The 19,562-nt window shown below is 31.3% G+C and overlaps 1 protein-coding gene across 5 annotated transcripts; it reads right to left on the bottom strand.

Annotated features, from left to right (window-relative positions):
* Positions 1-10,868: 10,868 nt before the first annotated feature.
* LOC102609708 (beta-amyrin synthase 1-like) lies at positions 10,869-18,778 on the bottom strand. 5 transcript variants are annotated; one of them, XM_052444740.1, is made up of 18 exons: positions 18,418-18,773; positions 18,134-18,322; positions 17,943-18,032; positions 17,655-17,852; positions 17,479-17,563; positions 17,013-17,179; positions 16,561-16,749; positions 16,326-16,439; positions 15,136-15,255; positions 14,922-15,044; positions 14,705-14,803; positions 14,234-14,290; positions 13,682-13,728; positions 13,442-13,585; positions 12,503-12,680; positions 11,704-11,784; positions 11,423-11,506; positions 10,869-11,228 (listed from the first exon to the last, which is right to left on the bottom strand). In XM_052444740.1, the coding sequence occupies exons 1-18, from the start codon at positions 18,622-18,624 to the stop codon at positions 11,100-11,102; spliced, it is 2,301 nt and encodes a 766-aa protein (XP_052300700.1). In that variant the 5' UTR covers positions 18,625-18,773; the 3' UTR covers positions 10,869-11,099. The 5 variants fall into 5 exon arrangements, 4 of the variants coding, with proteins under 4 accessions (XP_052300700.1, XP_052300702.1, XP_052300701.1 ...); XR_008056593.1 differs by lacking the exon at positions 10,869-11,228 and adding an exon at positions 11,883-11,967 and having other exon boundaries at positions 11,466-11,506; positions 18,418-18,778; XM_052444742.1 differs by lacking the exon at positions 16,326-16,439 and having other exon boundaries at positions 18,418-18,775.
* Positions 18,779-19,562: the final 784 nt, after the last annotated feature.

Raw genomic sequence — 19,562 nt, 5'->3', positions numbered from 1 at the left:
AAAGCTCGAATTAAAGCCCTTACCAGAAGAATTGAAGTATGCCTATCTTGGAGAGCAGCAGACATATCCAGTGGTAATTTCTTCTCAACTCACACATGATCAAGAGGGTAAGTTGTTATCTGTACTAAAAAGGCATAAAACTGCATTTGGTTAGACCTTAAAAGACATAAAAGGCATTAATCCTTTAATTTGCACACACCGAATACACTTAGAGGAAAATGCCAAAACAATTCGTCAACCACAAAGAAGACTAAACCCTCATATGAAAAAAGTGGTAAAGAATGAGGTCCTTAAACTACTAGATGTAGGAATTATCTACCATATCTCTGATAGTAAATGGGTAAGTCCAACACAAGTAGTACCAAAAAAACCTGGAATAACTGTTGTAAAAAATGAAAAAGGTGGACCAATCCCAACACGAATTCCATATAGTTGGCGCATGTGCATTGATTACAGAAAATTAAATGATGCCACTAGAAAAGATCATTTTCCCCTTCCATTTCTAGACCAAATTCTCGAAAGAGTAGCTGGACATCCCTACTACTGCTTTCTTGATGGCTACTCTGGATATTATCAAATCCCTATAGCCTTAGAAGACCAGAAAAAGACCACATTCACATGTCCATTTGGAACATTTACATTTAGGAGAATGCCCTTTGGACTTTGTAATGTTCTTACAACATTTCAAAGGTGCATGCTAAGCATTTTTAGTGACATGGTTGAAAATTGTCTAGAGGTTTTTATGGATCAGTTAATTATATTTGGTAATTCTTTTGATACATGTCTTGATAATTTAGAAAAAGTTTTGGAAAGGTACAAAGAAAAAGGACTAGTTTTAAATTGGGAAAAATGCCATTTCATGACCACTTCTGGAATTGTCTTGGTCCACGTTGTGTCTTCAAAAGGAATCGAAGTTGATAAAGCCAAAGTTGAAGTCATTTCAAAATTACCCTCACAAAAAATAATTAGAGAAGTTCGTTCTTTTTTAGGACATGCGGGATTTTATAGGAGGTTTATAAAAGACTTTAGTGTCTTATCTAGACCAATTTGTAACCTCCTAATAAAAGACACACAATTTGAATGGACTAAAGATTGTCAACAAGCTTTTTAAAAAATAACTACTCTTTTGACATCAGCCTCAATAATGCAACCCCCTGATTGGTCTTTGCCTTTTGAGCTAATGTGTGATGCTAGTGATTATGCCGTTGGCGCTGTTCTAGGTCAAAGAAAGGAAGGTAAGCCCTTTGTCATCGATTATGCAAGTAGAACTTTGAATAGTGCTCAAATGAATTACACAACAACTGAGAAAGAACTACTTGCTGTATTATTTGCATTGGATAAATTTTGTTCGTATTTAATTGGTTCATCTACTGTTGTTTATCCTGATCATGCTGTTGTGAGATATTTAATGTCAAAACAGGATGCCAAACCAAGGTAGATACGATGGATTTTGCTACTTCAAGAATTTAATTTGACAATTAAGGACAAAAAGGGCGCTGAGAATGTTGTTGCAGATCATCTTTCAAGACTTACAAATGAGTCTTCAATTGAAACAACACCCATTAATGATTGTTTCCTTGATGAATTTTTGTTTTCTATAAACAAAATGCCTTGGTATGCTAATATTGTTAATTATTTTGCAACAGGTGAAATGCCATGTGACTGGAGCTCCCAAGACAAGAAGAAATTCTTAACAGAAGTGAAAAGCTTTTACTGGGATGAACCATACCTGTTCAAGTACTGCTCTGATCAAATTTTTCGAAGATGCATAACAAACGACGAGGTAAGTATGGTCATTCAATTTTGTCATTCTAAAACATGTGGTGGCCATTTTTCTTCAAAAACGACAGCTGCAAAATATTACAGCGTAGATTTTATTGGCTTACATTATTTAAAGATTCACAGGCATTCTGTAAAATGTGTAAAAATTGTCAAATGGTAGGGTCTATTTCAAAGCGAAACATGATGCCTTTAAACCCCATCCTTGTCATTGAAATATTTGATTATTGGGGAATTGATTTTATGGGCCCTTTTTCCATCATCGTTTGGATTTGTATACATTTTGGTTGCTGTTGATTATGTTTCAAAATGGATCGAGGCGATTCCTTGTCGGCACAATGATCACAAGATTGTGATCCGCTTTTTAAAAGAAAATATTTTGAGTAGATTTGGAATACCTCGAGTCATTATCAGTTATGGAGGTAAGCATTTTTGTAATAAGCCATTTGAGTCCTTAATAAAGAAATATGAAATTACACATAAGGTTGCTACCCCTTATCACCCTCAAACAAGTGGTCAAGTTGAATTAACAAATAGGGAGATAAAACAAATTTTAGAAAAGACAATTAATCCAAACCGTAAAGATTGGTCTCTTCGACTAATTGATGCACTTTGGGCATATCGTACTGCTTTTAAAACATCTTTAGGAATGTCACCCTATTGGCTTGTTTATGAAAAATCTTGCCAATTACCAGTAGAACTTGAACATAAATAATTTTGGGCCATTAAAGCTTTTAATTCAAATCTTGATGATGCTGGCAGTGTGCGTAAATTGCAAATAAATGAACTTGAGGAATTAAGGAATGATGCATATGAGAATTCCATAATTATTAAGGCAAGAACCAATTTTTTTCATGACAAAAGAATTTTTCGGAAAACATTTAAAATTGGTCAAAAAGTGTTACTTTATAATTCTCGTCTTCATTTATTTCTAGGGAAGTTAAAGTCAAAGTGGAATGGTCCATTTGTTGTAAAAAATGTGTATCCATATGGAGCCGTAGAAATTAAGAATCCAAAGGATGGTGTCACATTTAAAGTTAATGGCCAAAGATTGAAACCATATCTAGATTATCAACTACATGAAGCAGATACCAAAATCCATTTGAGTGATCCACCAAAATTTTGATTAAGCCTTTTCATTTTAACATTTTGTGAATTTGATTTACTGTTACTTTATCGTTTGAATTATTTGATTTTTTCTTTTTCTTTTTCCTTTTCCCTATGTCTTGAATGGAGTGCATTGCATTATTTTAATTGTGTGTTGTTTGACAATTGTGATTTAGCTCACCAAATTTTTATACTTGTCATGAGTACCTCCATGAGAAATTTCCTTTTCGATCATCTTAAAACGCTTTTTCATGTAAAATTTCACCTGAGGAAATTGCTCCAATTTTGTAAATTACATCCCATTTGGGATCTACAACCACCAGAGTTAGTATCTCATGTGAAAGATCTAGAAAGACAACTCAAGGAAATAGAGGATGATATTTATAATCTGCAATTGGAACTTGATTCAATAAAAGGACGAAGGTGAGTTATATTCCTTGTGTGTTTTTGTTTTATTTTGTTGTTCTTTTTCACTTTTGATTTGATTTTATAGATTTGATTTGTTTTGTTTTGATTCACTCTCCCTTATAAATGGTGGATAACGGTACTCCATGACTTTTTAAGTCGGTATTCTCAGTTTCCCACAATAATTGAAACCTCAATGTCAAGCATGGAAGAAATACAACAAAATTTGCATCAACATGTTCATTCTCTCCCTCAAAATGCTCTTAAGAAGATTTACAAACCTCGTTGTGAACGACTGCGTTTGTTAATGATCAATGGGATTCCTGCTGACATTCGCTGGTTAATTGAAGCAAAGGTTCGATTGGCAGGTGAGTTTTCTGATCCATTCATTTCCTACATGCCTGGTTTTGGTAAAAGTACATTTGCTAAGAAAAGAAGAGGTAAGCGACTTGGCTTTGAATGTTCTCACTGTGTAAGACTTGCTTGCAAAAATCCACGTTGTAAAGCTTTAGGAATGGTTTCTGTAAATCATAAAGATAAAATCAAATTCGTTAAGGATGGCATGAGTAAAGAATCGTTGGATGATATCCTACGATCTCTTGAGACACATCCGAGCGGATATGTTCAACGTGAAATTCAAAATTTGTGGAAGTTGTTCCAAAAGAAAAGTGTACAGTTTAGTCTTGGGAATTTGACTCTAAAAAATCCTGTTTGCCAGTTTATAAGAAAACTGGATGGGAAGCCTATCCTCGACCCATAGAGGTCGTTCAAGCCGTTACTGGACGTAAAACCAGACGAAGATGTGAGCTACAATCACAACTACTAGTAAATATCATTTTATTTTACTGTTCTTTTATCTTTTGCATTATTATTATTATTGTTTTTTTTCTTTATTTTATCTAATCACTGTTTGTTTTTTCTTTTCACTGTTTGCATTTGAATTATTAAGCTAAAAGCTTCACACGTCATTTGACAAACACACCACCCCATTTACAGATGTACATCATTATGTCCATCACCAAGATTCTTAAATAGGAACTCCTTTTCAAGCACTCACAAATTGTTTCTTTTTAGAATTTTTGTAATGGCAGCAACTTCAAGCAGTCAACTTAAAAACATTTGTGTGCTTTCTGGATTTCGCTATGGAAAGTATAAGGAGTTCGTTCAAGCATCCATAGATCTTAGTCGTGCTATAGGAAAGAGGAAACTACATCTTGTATATGGAGGAGGTGACTGAGGGTTATCAAAGCTTGTCTCTGAAGCCGCTTTCGTTCGAGGAAGCCAAGTGCTAGACATCATTCCAAAAGCCTTAAAACCTTTAGGATGTCTACCAGACTCACCAACTGGAGAAGAGTTAGTTGTCTCAGGTATGCAAGAAAGAATATATGAAATGTTAAATCATGCTGACGCTTTTATTTTCTTGCCAACAGACCTTGCAACTTTGGAGGCACTAATTACATTTGCTTCTTGGGCCCATTTGAATATCCATAAAAAACCCATCGGTTTGTTAAATATTAATAACTTTTATGATGGCTTAATAACATTTCTTAATCATGCAATAAAAAATTATTTCATTCCATCCTCAGCGAAAAAACTCTTCATTTGTGCTCCTACTGCTAATGAGTTACTTGATCTTTTGCAAGCTTACAAACCAGAGCCAGATCCCATGACTTTGGCGTTGGATTGGGCAACTGATGACGATGGCAGTAACTCTCATAAAAAGTGTAAATTAGATTTAACTCTCCGTCTGTAAATATTTCCAGCAGTGGCCAGGTGATATCTTCTAAACTCTACTCCTTTCTTTAGACATTGAGGACAATGTCTCCTTCAGGTTGGGGGGAGGGAATAGTTGATAATTATGGAACGTCTCAATCCTAGTGATGTTTTTACTAATTTTTGTTGTAAAGACTAACTTTGGATAAAATTTGAGTCGAAGATGGCAGAATATAGAATGTAGTGTCTCTAGAAACGCATCTTCTTAATTTTTGTGTTTTCTTCAAAAAAAAAAATGTTTCTAACTTTTTGTTTTCGGTCTTTTTCTCTTAATCATCTCCCTTAAGTTTCTACAATTAGTCGCAATTTTTTAGTGTTTTCTTTAAAAAAAAATTATTTTCTTTTTCAGTGTGATCTTATAACATTGGATAACATGATGATTTTCAAATTTTGGTATTCGTATTATCTTTAGCCTTGAATTATGTACATATTGAGAAATTGAATGAGTGAAATTGATTAAGCCATTTGGAGGAATGTACATGTTATAAAAAGACCAAGCGAGTTTTTGAGCCTGTTATCGTTGGAGAGTAACCTTGTTTGCCTATACAGCTTCACAATTTATTGTACAAAATCTCAATATTAAAAAAAAAAAGTTTGTGTAGCCGCATCTAAAAGTCCATTGAACTAGTGGATATGAAAGATTATATGGAACCCTAAAAGATGATAGAAGGCCATCTTTGATCCGTTTGAGCCTTTCTAGCCAACCTTATTATAAAGAATCCATAGTTAACCCCTTTGAGCCATTGAAAAAAAAAAAAACTTTTTCTTTGGTAACCTATCATATTTTCTTACTCCAATGAGGAGTATCACCTTGTGTTTTATGTTTTTCATCACCCAATTATGTTTAAAAATAGGGATGATTATGTATTCCTAATAATGGTGCTATAAAAAAGAAAAAAAAGAAAAAAAAAGAAAGATGATATGTATATATAAAAAAAAATCCAAGCAAAAAGAAAAAAAAGAGCACCTTATAATCTCCAACAAGTCTCCTATTTTTCAAACATATATTTTTATTTTCCCTATTACCTTTTTTGTTAGCCATAACCCTAGCCTACGTTACGTCCTAATAAAAGTCATTCTCGATTTTTGGAAACTATAATCTAAAGTAAAAGCTGGTAATATGGACTAAAAGATGTGGTGATGCATAAAAATAAAAATAAATTTTGCTAGTAATTCATTGGACTTGAGATCATTTTATTTCTAAATTGTGGGCATTATTTTTATCTTGGTAAGAGCGTGTGATATTGTTTTATTATTCTCTCAAATTTACCATTTTTTTAGAGTGACAAATTAATTTGTGGTATATTTTCTTTTGAGAGAGTCACTCTTAATCGTGAGATTTTGGGGTTTGATGTATCATTCTTAAAAGTGGCTTGATTAATGTAGCTCTGATGATTGATCATTTTACAGGATTTTACTGAACTATTTTGAGCCGGTGTGATTTTCTTTAGGCTGAAGATAATGCTTATACTTTTATTTGATTGTTGTCATTAATCTGATGAAGGAAGTAAACACAATTTTTTTTTTAAAAAAAATTTCAATTTGGTTTTGAAATTTCTCTAAATTTTTATCGCTTAAATTGCTAGGGCCTAGCGATAAGCTGGTTGGGGGGTGTGATTGACACTAAAAAAATGTACATTTAATAAGGATAAAATTATTAGTTTTTCACTTATTGTGTCGATTAATGCGTTCATTATTTCTAAATTATTTTAATACTCCCCAAATATATTTTATGTTAAATTAATTCGTAATTTGTTAATTTTTATCTTGTAAATATTTTTCAGGAATAAAGATGGAATTGGAATTGAAAGCGGGAACAAAGAAGAACTACTGGAACAAAATTAAAGAGATATAATAATAAATAATAAATAAAATAAATAAAATAAAAAAAAGAACAAAAAAAAGAACAAAAGAACAAAAACATGTTGGTGATGGTCAGGAGGCCATTACGCCTCCTGACCATCACACATTTCAACACACTTATATATTTTAAAATAATAATAAAATAATAAATAAATAATAAAATAAAGAAAATTAAAGGCAATTGTTGCCTAAAAAAAGGGAGGAGAAATTGAAGAGCGAGGGGAAGTTGGAGAGTAAAATTTGAGAAGCCGAGACTGAAGATTTTCTTTCTTTGTTTGTTTCTTTTCTTTTTCTTATTTCCGTTTGTATCAATTTTCTTTGTAATATATTTCAAAAAGTTTATCAAATAAAAAGAGTGTTGTGCTTTTTTTCAATATGAGTAGCTAATTTTATTAAGCTGAGGTAAAGGGTGAAGCTTAATGTTTCAAACAATTAATTATTATTATTTTCTCAAATAAGTTTTTTTTAATTCTTTTCTAATTATTTTTATATCATGTTAATTTATAAATCTCACTGGATTTTATGGTATTTTGACATAATATCGACACATTAATATAGTTTGGCACATTAGGTACTTTATTCTATATTTATCCACACACATAGAATTAAATGATATAATAATTAATTGGTAAAAGTGAGGCAAAATATAAATGAGAGAGTATTAAAATTATAGTTTGAATACAGAGAGTGGATCCTAAACCTTAGCTTATTTTAAATTGATTTCAAATAATTTATTTTCCCCACAATTAATTTTCTTAGTTTTACTAGATTTAAAACTCCCTATGGTTCGACCCCGGTCTCACCGAGTTATATTATAACTAGACACTCTTATACTTGAGAGTAATACACTTTTGAGTCGTGTCATGTACTGCGACAATCAGAGTGTCATTCACTTAGCAAAGAATTCGATATACCATTCGAAATCCAAGCATATTGATGTTAGGTATTATTAGATATAAGACGTGCTTGAGAAGAAATAGTTGCAGGTTGAGAAGATACACACAACAGAGAATGGATAAAATATGATGACAAAACCTTTGCCTAAGGAGAAGCTGAAAAGCTGTATGTAGAAAGCGGGCTTGGTTGTACCCCCTATATGATCTGGAGGGGGAGATTTGTTGGGTCAATTTCATTTGGGTGGCCCAAGCCCAAAGTTTAATAAATTTGGGTAATTGAGTAATTAAAGAAACATTGAGGGGCTTAGTGAAAATTGCTATAAAATTTGGCTATAAAAGCAAGTGAAAGCCGCTGCCCAAGATAACGTGTGCGTGCAGGGGAAGCGGCAAGAGAGAGAGAGAAAAGCGAGTAAAAGTTTTTAATTTAAGAATAGTAATTTTAATCTTTGATTGGATAATTGGAAGGCGATTTTAACTTCGTTTTCTTTCAAATTTTGAGATTAAGTTCTTGGCATCACCTTCTATAATTTTACTGGTCTTACTTTTTATTTTATCCCCTCTTTGGCTAGTTATTAGGCTGTTACTGTAAGCCAAGAATATTGAGATTTTTGATGTTGGTAGCCTCTAGTATTATTTAGAGAAGAATTTGTGTTGTAATCCCATTAATATAGTGGAAGATTATATCAGACTACGGTCTCGTAATTTTCCTGCTTTGGGTTTTTCATATAAAAATCTGTATCTCTTGTGGTTGGCTTTTGCTTTGGATTTATTGGTTTATTTTTCTATCTATTTATTTGTGGAGCACATCCTATTTTAATCATATAAAGAGGGAAATAGTTTTGTTTCCGCTTAATTTGCAGCTACTTGTGTTAGTCTTTTTCCCAACATAAACTCATCATTAAAGATTATGTGAAATACATATAAAAGTGTCTATTTATAGATTATTGATGCCTTTATATACGTACATGACTTTTATTTTATAAAAGAGGTTGTGTCTCTTGAGAATTAGTCATATCACTTAAGAAAGTAGTTATATTTTATTTAAACTAGATTTGCTTATTTTAAGAGACATATCCAGAGGGGCGGATCCAGGATTTGAAAGTATCCGGGCTAAATTTAAAAGGAAGGTTATATTGTAAAGTGAACATAAAATTTTATAAGAAAAAAAGTAAAATACACATAATAAGATAAGAGCATTAAAAATCTTACACTAAATAATAATTACTTTATTATTTATTATAATGTCCATTATTAATTATGTCCATTAAATATTATAAATAAATATATTAATAATGTTCATCACGAGGAAAGTAACTAAGTGGGAGCATATAATAAATGCAGCACAGAATTTATCATGGTTCACTAGTTGGCCTATGTCCATGGACATGAATTAAATGGCTTTATTATTGAAAACAAACACAACTATTTTTGTTATAATGTCTTGTCCCGTTTGGCATGAAGAGAGGTTTTATATTTAAAGCCTTCTATTGATAGCATAGAATTTGAATTCAAACTCTTCATCATCTAGATTACTTAAGATTAAGATATTCTATGATTTTATCTCTATGAGTGATACCATAATTTATTTCTATCTATGTTTCTTTGGAACAAGCTTCTAGATTCTTCCATACGTGGAGTTTTGCTCAGCTTTAACTATGAATTCGAACCATAGTCTCATGGACTTGTGATGATTGGATATGGACTTTTTTTAACATTTTCTACAAAGTCCATGGTCATGCATGTGGTTCATGGACTTATGAATCTACTGCAATTAACACTAGTGGGTTCCACTACAGGTTTAGTGGTTCTGCTTTATGGGCTTTCGTGTATGACTGCTGATCCTTCTGTAGATTTGAAGATTGTTTGTTTCTCAAGTCCAGCACCAATTTTTACTTATTCATGGTCATTCTGCAGGATTCTTGTAAAAATAGTAATAAAATAATAATAATACTATTCAAATCATAATAATAAAATTCAAAATAATTAATAATATAAATATTTTTCAACAACATTAATTGAAATAATAAAAATTTTCCTACCAAAAAATTCAAAACAAGTGATAAAATTTCAAATAATTTTGAATTTTCCATTACAATATGGTGTGACATATATATGACTATTTGAAACTCATATTATAAACTAATTACGAGTAAGTCTTTATCATAGATAAGTGACAACATAGAAGATGAATAGATTGTCCATTATGCGCCCTCCTTTATGATAGTTAATTCCTATCACCTACTACTTGTATTCTTATTCTTGTAGTGAATTTGAGAACATTTTCAAAATGATGTTTCTAAAATCTACTTTCAAAGATGAGTGTAAAATGTTTTCAAAAGGAAAAACAAAAAGGTAGCATTCATATGTGTTTCTTTCTTGAGTAATGATACAGCCACAAACTCTTGTACAGACTTATTTTGTACAAACTAACATGGCATTAATTCATTGGTTGAATGAAAATATAAAATAATAAAAACAAATCATGTGGGCCAAGTGATATTTAATTCAACCAATCTTATCATGCCACGTCAGTTTGTACAAAATAAGTTTGTACAAGAGTTTGTGGCTATATCATTACTCTTCTTTCTTTGTTTGTTTGTTTTTGTTTTTGCCGGGTGGGGTGGGGGGAAGAGGCACTCATTTGAAGTTTGAAAATAAAGAGTATTTATAAAATGCTTCTTTAGACGTTATTTTTTAAAATAAAAATAAAGTATGGAAATGGTGTTTTCAAACTAAAAAAAATATGTTTGATAATTTAGCAAAAAAATAGGAGAACATTGTTCTTTAAAAAAGGAGTAAAATACATAATAAGGATATAATTATAGTAAAATTTCAATAAATTAATACTCAAAGAATTGAACCCTTAATTAAATCATATGTTTTACCAATCCCAACTAGAGATTAACGTGCAAAATTATAATTTGGTTAATTAATAAATTTTTCTGATCTGAGTATTATTAATCTATCAAAATTTTGATGTATTTGAGAACTCTCTAACTCTCTCTAACACCACCACAATGAAAATAAATAATAATAATAATGATATACATTAACTCAAATTGATTAATGTGGGTCAAAAGCCCAATTTATCGTACAAGACTATGAATTACTAATAGAAACATGGTTGATCACATCTTCTGTATGAGTACATCATTGCATACCATAATTGTACAGATACTTTGCCGTGTTTGCATATTACAATGACAATAATTCTTATTGTATGGTATTATGGCCTTGATTTTGGCTCACAATTGAGTGAAAGATATTTAGGATATCTTAAATAGTTTCAGAAATCTTGGGCAAGAGAAACTTTGAGCGGTATTCTGCCAAAGCCCACATCGGAAACACGTTTCTATATGTTGGATAGTGTGTCATGCAATTCCCCATAAAAGCTCCAGTGAGTTCCTACAATCGATCAACCAGCAAGTAATCAATTATACCTCTTTAGAATGAATAATATTTTCCTTAATTAAATAGTCATTTTAAATGTGGTACACTAATCTTCTATATAATTATGGGAGAAATAGCACTTATATAATTATTTCCATTGCACGTACACTTATATAATTATTTTCCTAGTGATTTTATGCAATAATTACCTGTTGGGGGAAATCGCCGTCTTCCAGCTGCGAATTTATCAACAGTTTTGCAGCACGATGAAGAGGAGTAGGATCTCTTTCCATCTAACACAAAAACAAATTAAATTCATGTAATGACAAAATGAAAGAAATTATTTTTTCTATTTTTTGGCAGTGACTATAATTCTTAAGTTTCGTACAAGTAGTTGAAAAGAAATAATTGTTCAGTAATCAGCAACTAATTTATCGAAGTTCTAAAAGTTGTTAAAGAGATAATTGTTTATTAATTAGCAACTAATTACCTGTCCAGCATGAATTAAAGCCATCATAGCCCATGAAGTCTGTACTAAATTCGATCGATTTCCTTTCAGAGGTACATATTTCTACATCACCAAACACACTGATTATCATTCTGCAAAAATCACTAATCTTCTTATTGTAAAACTGAAAAGATAATAAACGAAGTTGGAAGACTAGTTACCATACTCCAAGAAAACCTATTGAAAATTTAGGTAGCAATTTGTCGTTTGTTTGTTCGAATTTGAATTCTCTAAACTCTGAATGATCTGAATATATAAATTTGAGTCATATTTATCTTAATAAAACTTTTTCCTTACCTATATTTTGTTATGAGAATAAATATTTGAAAACAATAAAACAATATTTTTCGCATATTTCATTTGGATATGAACAAATAAAAATAAAACTCATATTATTCAAATTTATACATCCAATTCTATTTAATTTTTATCATCAGATTCAGACTTACATTTCATATGAAAACTAATTAAAGCTATCAAACTATATGTAGTCCGAAAATATGTTAAGTCAAAATTTTACACTTATGTTAAGTAAAAATATCTAAATGACTAAAACCAGATCATTTTGAGTCATGGCGATGCTATAGCAAAATGCCAAAATCTAGTGGAAGAACCAGAACTTCATTTTATATTACTACCTATTTTAGGATCTAACATTTTTTATTTTATTATCGCCAATCCGATTTATCGATGAATTCATGTGAACAATAAAGTCAATGATATTTTGGAAATTGGGCTTTTTTTACATTTATATTTATTGATCAAATCCAAATAAAGTTACCTTGTTTGGGCAGGAATGGTAACTCTCTCCCCAACCACCGTCATTGCATTGAATTTTGAGAAAAAATTCTGTTGCTTTGCGAATAGCTAAACAATTACTGTAAGTCTTTTTTGCAGCGACTAGCCCTGAAATTGCAAACCATGTACCGTACGTGAAGCAGATTCCCCAGCTACCATACCTGTAAAAGCATAATTAGTTCTTCATATATAATTTTCTAGGCTCCGCTTAAAATTTTGGCAGTAACTGAATAACTATTTAAATGTCATTAATTATTCTATGGGTTTTGTTGACCATTAAAAAGTTAAAAAGAACTAAAAAAAGGGGCTAAAATTGCTCATTTAGTATTTATAGTCAATCATTTAATTAATCTTATATTTTAATAAATATCCAAAATACCCCTATCTTTACTTCTATATATATGGGATCTAGTTTTTTAAAGGTAAAATAATATTTTCGCTGCCTAATATAACTTAAAATTCATACAAATCAGACATGCAAAATGCAACATGTGATGAAGAAAGTCTTTGGTGATTCTAAAGAATTGCTTTTTATTTATTCACTACTTGATAGCTGACATGTGTATATATATATTAACATGATTGGTTGAAATATCCAGTAGTAAGAAGTAAATGAAAAACGAACAGTGTTTTCCCATACAATAAAGCGAATTATAATAGACATTTTTTATAATTTTTTAAAATATAATAACTAATTTTAGGGTAATTGGCTCAAACTGTAGGATTCAAAGGAGCATTTATCGTATATAATAATGTGCTACTGCTAGTTCACTCAGATTGATAGTAGAGAATTGAATTCCCTTGTTGAGTATAGAATTGAATTACTACCAAACTATTTGTAAAGAAAGGGGGGGGGGCGGGGGGGGGGGGGGGGGGGAAGCACACACGTTGGCATAATCATTCTTTTATGGCGAAAACGTACCAAGAACCGTCAGGTTTTTGCGTGTCTTCAATAAATTTAGATGCATTCCGGATAAAGTTTTTAACGTCTTTTGCCCTGTGTTTCGGATATAACTCCTTAAACAAATTCATTGCCTTCAATGTCGATGCAGTGCACTCAACTTTACTGGATCCAACACAATTCAAAATTTCTGATAAGTCCACCAGAATTTATAGCAAGAATATTTGTACAAGACTAAACACAAATTTGAAGAAATCTTACTCATGTTCAATGATAACTTCCTCAAAGAATTCTATAGGATTGAGTAACTGAACATGGAACACAAACAATTCATGAATATATATGATATTAAAGGTTTTCTTTTTATTAAGGTAGGGGTAGGTGAAGGTCAATTTTATTTTTTTACCCCACTACCTCTTAAGAAAAACATATGTGAGACAGTCCTACCATAAGACATGCTAATATGACAGGATTATCCAACAAATCTTTGACATATGGAAGAGAGAAGCAATTTTTTAATTTTAATTAATGATGGGACCAACCAAGTTTCCATTACAATTAAGTGGTGGCTCCCATCACTCAAAATTGAAAAATTATCTCTATTTTTCATGTGTTAAAAATTTATTCGATAATCGTATCATGTCAGCGTCAGCGCATGATGATGAAATAGGACTATTCCACATAAATGTTTTCCCTATCTTTCTCAGAATTCGAGCTTTGTAGTTAGTCAAACAACGGATTAAAACCATTCAATAAAACCCTTGAGATTGATTAAGGGTAGAAGGGTTTTCTATATGTTGAAGTTATTTTTACCTCTAACCATGATGGTGCTCTCCTTGGTTCCCAGGCTGGTACTCCACCAGTTTCACTCTACATAAAATATTTTGGAATAACTAACAGGCAATAAAGATTTTTTTTGGAAAAAATAATGTGCAAGTCTAAATTAAATACGTACATAAATGAAGTCTTTTTAATACAATTATTTGCATGTACATCCATCCAATAAAAATTCTGTCATATAATTTTACTAGATATATAAGTGTACATGTGGATATGCAACTGATGGTTAATAGATATAGTTGTGAGATAAAAATATAAGAATAATTAAATTCTAACTATATACCATCAACATGATCTACAAAACTTAGAAAAGCGTAAATTAGGAGAGAATCCTTATTCATATATACAACTGGTGTCGAAGATTAATTTTCGTTCGAATGTAGTAAAATTTGGAAGCTGTATATATAAAGATAAGATCGCAAATAGAAATTGATCGCTTCATACCTGCATAGAAAGTATGTAATTAACAGCATCATAAAACCTTTCGGGTTCCATTTTTTCACCAACAATTTCTGATGGCATCATTGAGAAGTGTAGACAACACTACATCCGTGAAATACAAAAATATTATTAATTCACATGGAAAATTATAAGGAAAAATTATGACCATTTTGATTGCCATGTTTACCCAAAAACGGCCATTTCAATAATCTCTAGTTACCAGTAAGGCTTCTGCAGTACAGTCAGAAACTTGCCATCCGTGATCTTTATTAGAAAATGTCCATCCTCCTTTAGAAATGTGACGAAACATGCTTTTAAAATCCCCTGGAGGATTATCAGTGACCTGCCAAATTTCACGCCTATGTCTGAACGAAATAAAAGAATGTTGTTGGGTGTTATATGTAAAGTTTACAGAAGAAAATATGAAAATTAACCTGAGATGTTTTAAGGAAGTCATGTGCTTTCATAAGTATTGGACCAATTTCATCAGTGAGATTGCAAGCAAGTAAAGCTTGAACGGCAAAAGCACAGACCCATGTCTGACTACATAAACCCTGCATGCATCATTTACAATAAATTTTCAACTTGTAGCTATAAAAATGATCGAAAATTTTCTGCTGTGTATTTTATTAATCGATAATCGGAATGAAATCAGAATAGGCTGAAATCGAAATAAGGAATGAAAATCATAATAAATTATTTATTTTAGCTGTAGGAATCACATTAGGAAAGGATTTGTTATAAATTACTAAACCGACCTTAATTGATTATTGTCATTATTTATTATAATAACTGTGATTATTAAAAATAATTATTGTTACTCATTATAATTAATACTTATTATTATTGCTAATAATAATAATAATGGTTATTATTATAGTAATACTATTATAATTATTAATTATTATAATTAATATTAATAATAAAAAATTTATTATTTTTATAATATAATATCAATCATTAGTTTGATAACATTAATTACTATTATTATTATGAAAAGTTTATTGATGATGATAAAAGAAGGACAAAAAGAGAATTTACAATTGAAGTGGGATTAATACGGTCATTTTAAGGAATGAAATTCCCGTTCCCACCTCTCCTCATGAGAATAAAAACTCTAGTAGGCATTCCCAATTCTAGGAGAGGCAGCCATTTTAATTTTCATTCCACATCTCACTTAAGCAAGCACATTATTCATTCTCATTTCTTAATTCTCATTCCTATTTATGATAAGTAATCGCACCATTAGAATCATAATGCCACGTTTAGAAAATAGTTCTCTAGCTAAATATATAAACTTAAACTTAGAGAGATTCCCAATTGATGAGCTGAATTTTGAGTTTTAAAAATTAGTTACATTCATAGGGTTTTATATTCTATCAGAGCTAAACTTATACTAGTGGGGCCAAACTACTTTTGCAAGGACAGGGATGGTTAAAAGGTTGGCTTTGATGTGTGATGGAGGGTATTAGGGATAAAACCCCATTGACAAGGAACAGTTAAAACCATTGGCTTGAATTTATGTGATAGAGGTGTTTGGGAAAACTCTAAAGATAAATGTTAAAAGTACGTATAATACAGGAAGAAATTGTGTGTGTGTGTGTGTATATATATATATATAAACCTGCACTTTCATTCCATCTTCTCCAATCCAAAAGTATTCACCGATCCTGGCAAGATGCTTCTTGAAATAACCACCATTAGGATCTTCGACCCAACAGGAGAGCATGTTCAGCGGCTATTCGATTGCATGTATCAATTAACACATATATATTGCATGAATCTCACAAATATGAGTGTAGCTTATGATCTAAATAGTAATAATATTGCACATATTGCCAGATTTCTAAATTGATTACCTTTTCAACACATCCAATGGTCATGTACCGACTGGCCTCATCTTCATAATGAATGTGATTCATTGCTGTTTCTAGAGACTTCTCTCGCAATTTTTTAAGGGGCCAACGATTAAGAACAGGCTCAACTAGATTATTCAATGTATCCCAAAGCAAGTTTTGAACAGTAGTATGAGGAAAGAAGAGATCCTCCTGCAATAAAAATGTTTTCATGATCCTTCAACGAATCAATAAAGTCTCCCAATAGATTAGCTAATTTTAACTGAAGGATTGAGCCTCCATTCGTTACTGTAATTCTTGACTTTGTGAGTCATAGTCGTGGAATAAAAGCACTAGTTATTTTCATACGACAATTGCCAACAAGTTAAATTAAACGAAGCTCTCTCCTAATTAAGCCCGAAGTTTTCCCCAAAAGAAGTTCAAATAAATAGAGAAATCAATTTAGTTAAACGAACCTTTGCACATAAATGCCGCATTTTGCTCCAATTAATCGCATTGTAAGGTTGGGTGTAAATCTCTTCTCTCAATTGTAAAACAAGTGGTGTGATTGGACAGACAAATCTTTTTCCATAAAAGTAACTCATAGGCAAGTATGTCAACCGGCAGTAGCAAAGCAATTTACCTGTATTTTTGAAACAAAGTGGATATTCAGAATGGTAAATGAATTCATAACAAATTCTACAACTTAGTAATGATGTTGTAGCATCAATTTAATTTCAATTCAAAATTAAAATTATATCAACTTCTCTATTTTGACTTTTTAATTACTTTATTGCCATACATAAGTCACTAAGTGCTCTCCAATGATCATTCTAAATATTTCTTTAAGTGCTCTCTAATGATCATTTTCAATATTTCTTTGTTTCATAATAATCATAATGAATTGTGTTCATGACGATATTTCAAGTGCTATGAACTAACCTGGACTGATGGGAAGAAAATAAGGAAGTTTCCAAAATTCTGGAGGCATCGGGTTGCATCCAGACCAATTATATACACCGAGAATCTACCAGACAAAAAATTAAGTAATTATTTAATTATTAGGAAATTTTTTTTGTTACACATAATCAAGATTTCAGTGGATTAAAACTATATACTGAAAGCCAAGTCTTTCCCCAAGATGGCATGCCAGTTGCTCCGCCGCGATCAAGAATCCATTTTCGAGCTCTTGTACAAGCACTGTTCTCACCACCATCGGGTCCTTCCCCAAGTAAACGCATACAAATGTAGTTTAAAACGGTGCCAAACATTGTGCTGTGACCCTCAACGTGTAATCCCCATCCCCCATCTTCATTCTGTATATATAATTCACATAATATTTCTATTGCAAATTATTCAACGTGCATGAGCAATTAAACTAATCAAAATGATTAAATTTTAAATACCTGATGATTGTAAATGTAACGAAGCATTTCTTTGCGATGTTCAGCAGAGAATATGATATTAAGATGACTAGTAATGTATAAACAAATAACCTACACATTTTTAAATTTTAAAACTAGATTAATTAATAGTTAAATGAATAAAAGAATATAAGATAGTGACTGTAAATTTGTGAGAATTGTGAATTAATTACCATTGGGGTATTGCAAAACAAGGGGCCAGAATTATCAGCAGGCCAGTGGCCATGGCAAGATTGCAAGGCTGAAAATATGTGAACTGCCCTCCGCAACGCGGTTGTGGCAATTTCAGTTGTTTTCTCCTCTCCATTATTACCAATTTTCACTTGCGGAATTGTTTGTTTGAATTTCTTCTCTCTTAAAATCTGCAATTAATTAATAAAAAATTATGCATGTTTTGTCAATCAAATGACCAAATAAATTAAAAAAAAAAACTGCAGTTATGCATTAAATAAAATACCTGAATTTGCCAAAGGAGGTCAGAAGAATTTTTCACATAGAAGCGGTTTTTTAAGTAATTTAACCGAGCCTCTTCAACCTCAGCTAGCTCTTCAACGGAGCCTGCATCAGGATCAAATTCCCAAATTTGCCTACCTGCAAAGTTGTTTGTGCTGAATATGTATGGATCATTTTTTGTCCCATAATCTCCAATCTTAAGCCTCCACATTCTTTTTAATTCTCTGCTGAGTAGTAGTAGTGCTGGCTACATCACATGCAAAATTAAGGGTTGCGATGATTATTTTTATAAGCTTATCATTGATTCAAGTAACATTGTCACCAGTCACAAGGCATCAATTCTCATGTCAAGTGAGAACAAGCGGTTGGTGATTCTGTCAACACAAGTTAGTTGTCACAGTAATTTTATACACGGTTGAAAAGAAAAAGAGTAAGTAAGACTGTAAAGGGAATAAATTATGAAAATATTATTAATTATTATTGTATGTCGATTTGTAACTTTGTAATACTAGCGAAGATGTTATACTATACTAGTATAATTTTATTTCACTTAGACAAAATCAAAACATTTTTTATAATAAGTTAAAATAGTAGTATCATTGTAGCTCCTTATGATTTCAATTCATTCAATAAATATATAATTTAATTATGTTGTAAAATAAGTCTCTGACTCTAGTGGGGATAAAAAATAGAGTTGAATTGGGGATATATTTGTAAAAATAAAAATAAAAGCTATACGGCAATATTAAACAAAAGGAAAAAATTTTAAGGGGTATTAGTGAATTTTTTCCGGGCTAGCCTGTAGGTCCATCTCTGCTTAAATATAAGTTTGTGTGTGTGTGTGTTTGTATGTATGTATGTATGTATGTATGTATGTATGTATGTATGTATGTATCTCTGTGTGTGTATATATATACACACATATCATAATGAAAAACTGTTTAGATGATGAGTCATGATGATAATTAATTCACGAAAACAATCATATACTACAAAAATGGGTGTCATTTCAAAACAGTTCTTAAAAGAATCGAGAGTAGTTAGCAGTTAGCAGTTAGCAGTTGGCAGTTAATATTAAAGCAAACAAAGAAAAATGTTGATGGCAATAAATGTCTGGCAAAATTCGTTAGGTACAATAATTAGCAAAAG

The sequence above is a fragment of the Citrus sinensis genome, chromosome 7 (genome assembly GCF_022201045.2).
Source record: "Citrus sinensis cultivar Valencia sweet orange chromosome 7, DVS_A1.0, whole genome shotgun sequence".
Taxonomy (NCBI): Eukaryota; Viridiplantae; Streptophyta; class Magnoliopsida; order Sapindales; family Rutaceae; genus Citrus; species Citrus sinensis.
This window is presented reverse-complemented; position numbering and strand designations above follow the sequence as displayed.

What these genes read in the sequence shown, in the direction of transcription:
- LOC102609708 (XM_052444740.1), bottom strand. Translation starts at nt 18,624, where the DNA reads ATGTGGAGGCTTAAGATTGGAGATTATGGGACAAAAAATGATCCATAC. An exon ending in CTTTAATTCATGCTGGACAG is followed by an intron (nt 11,507 to 11,703) that starts GTAATTAGTTGC and finishes TTTTTGTGTTAG; the next exon opens with ATGGAAAGAGATCCTACTCC. An exon ending in ACGGCGATTTCCCCCAACAG is followed by an intron (nt 11,229 to 11,422) that starts GTAATTATTGCA and finishes GATCGATTGTAG; the next exon opens with GAACTCACTGGAGCTTTTAT.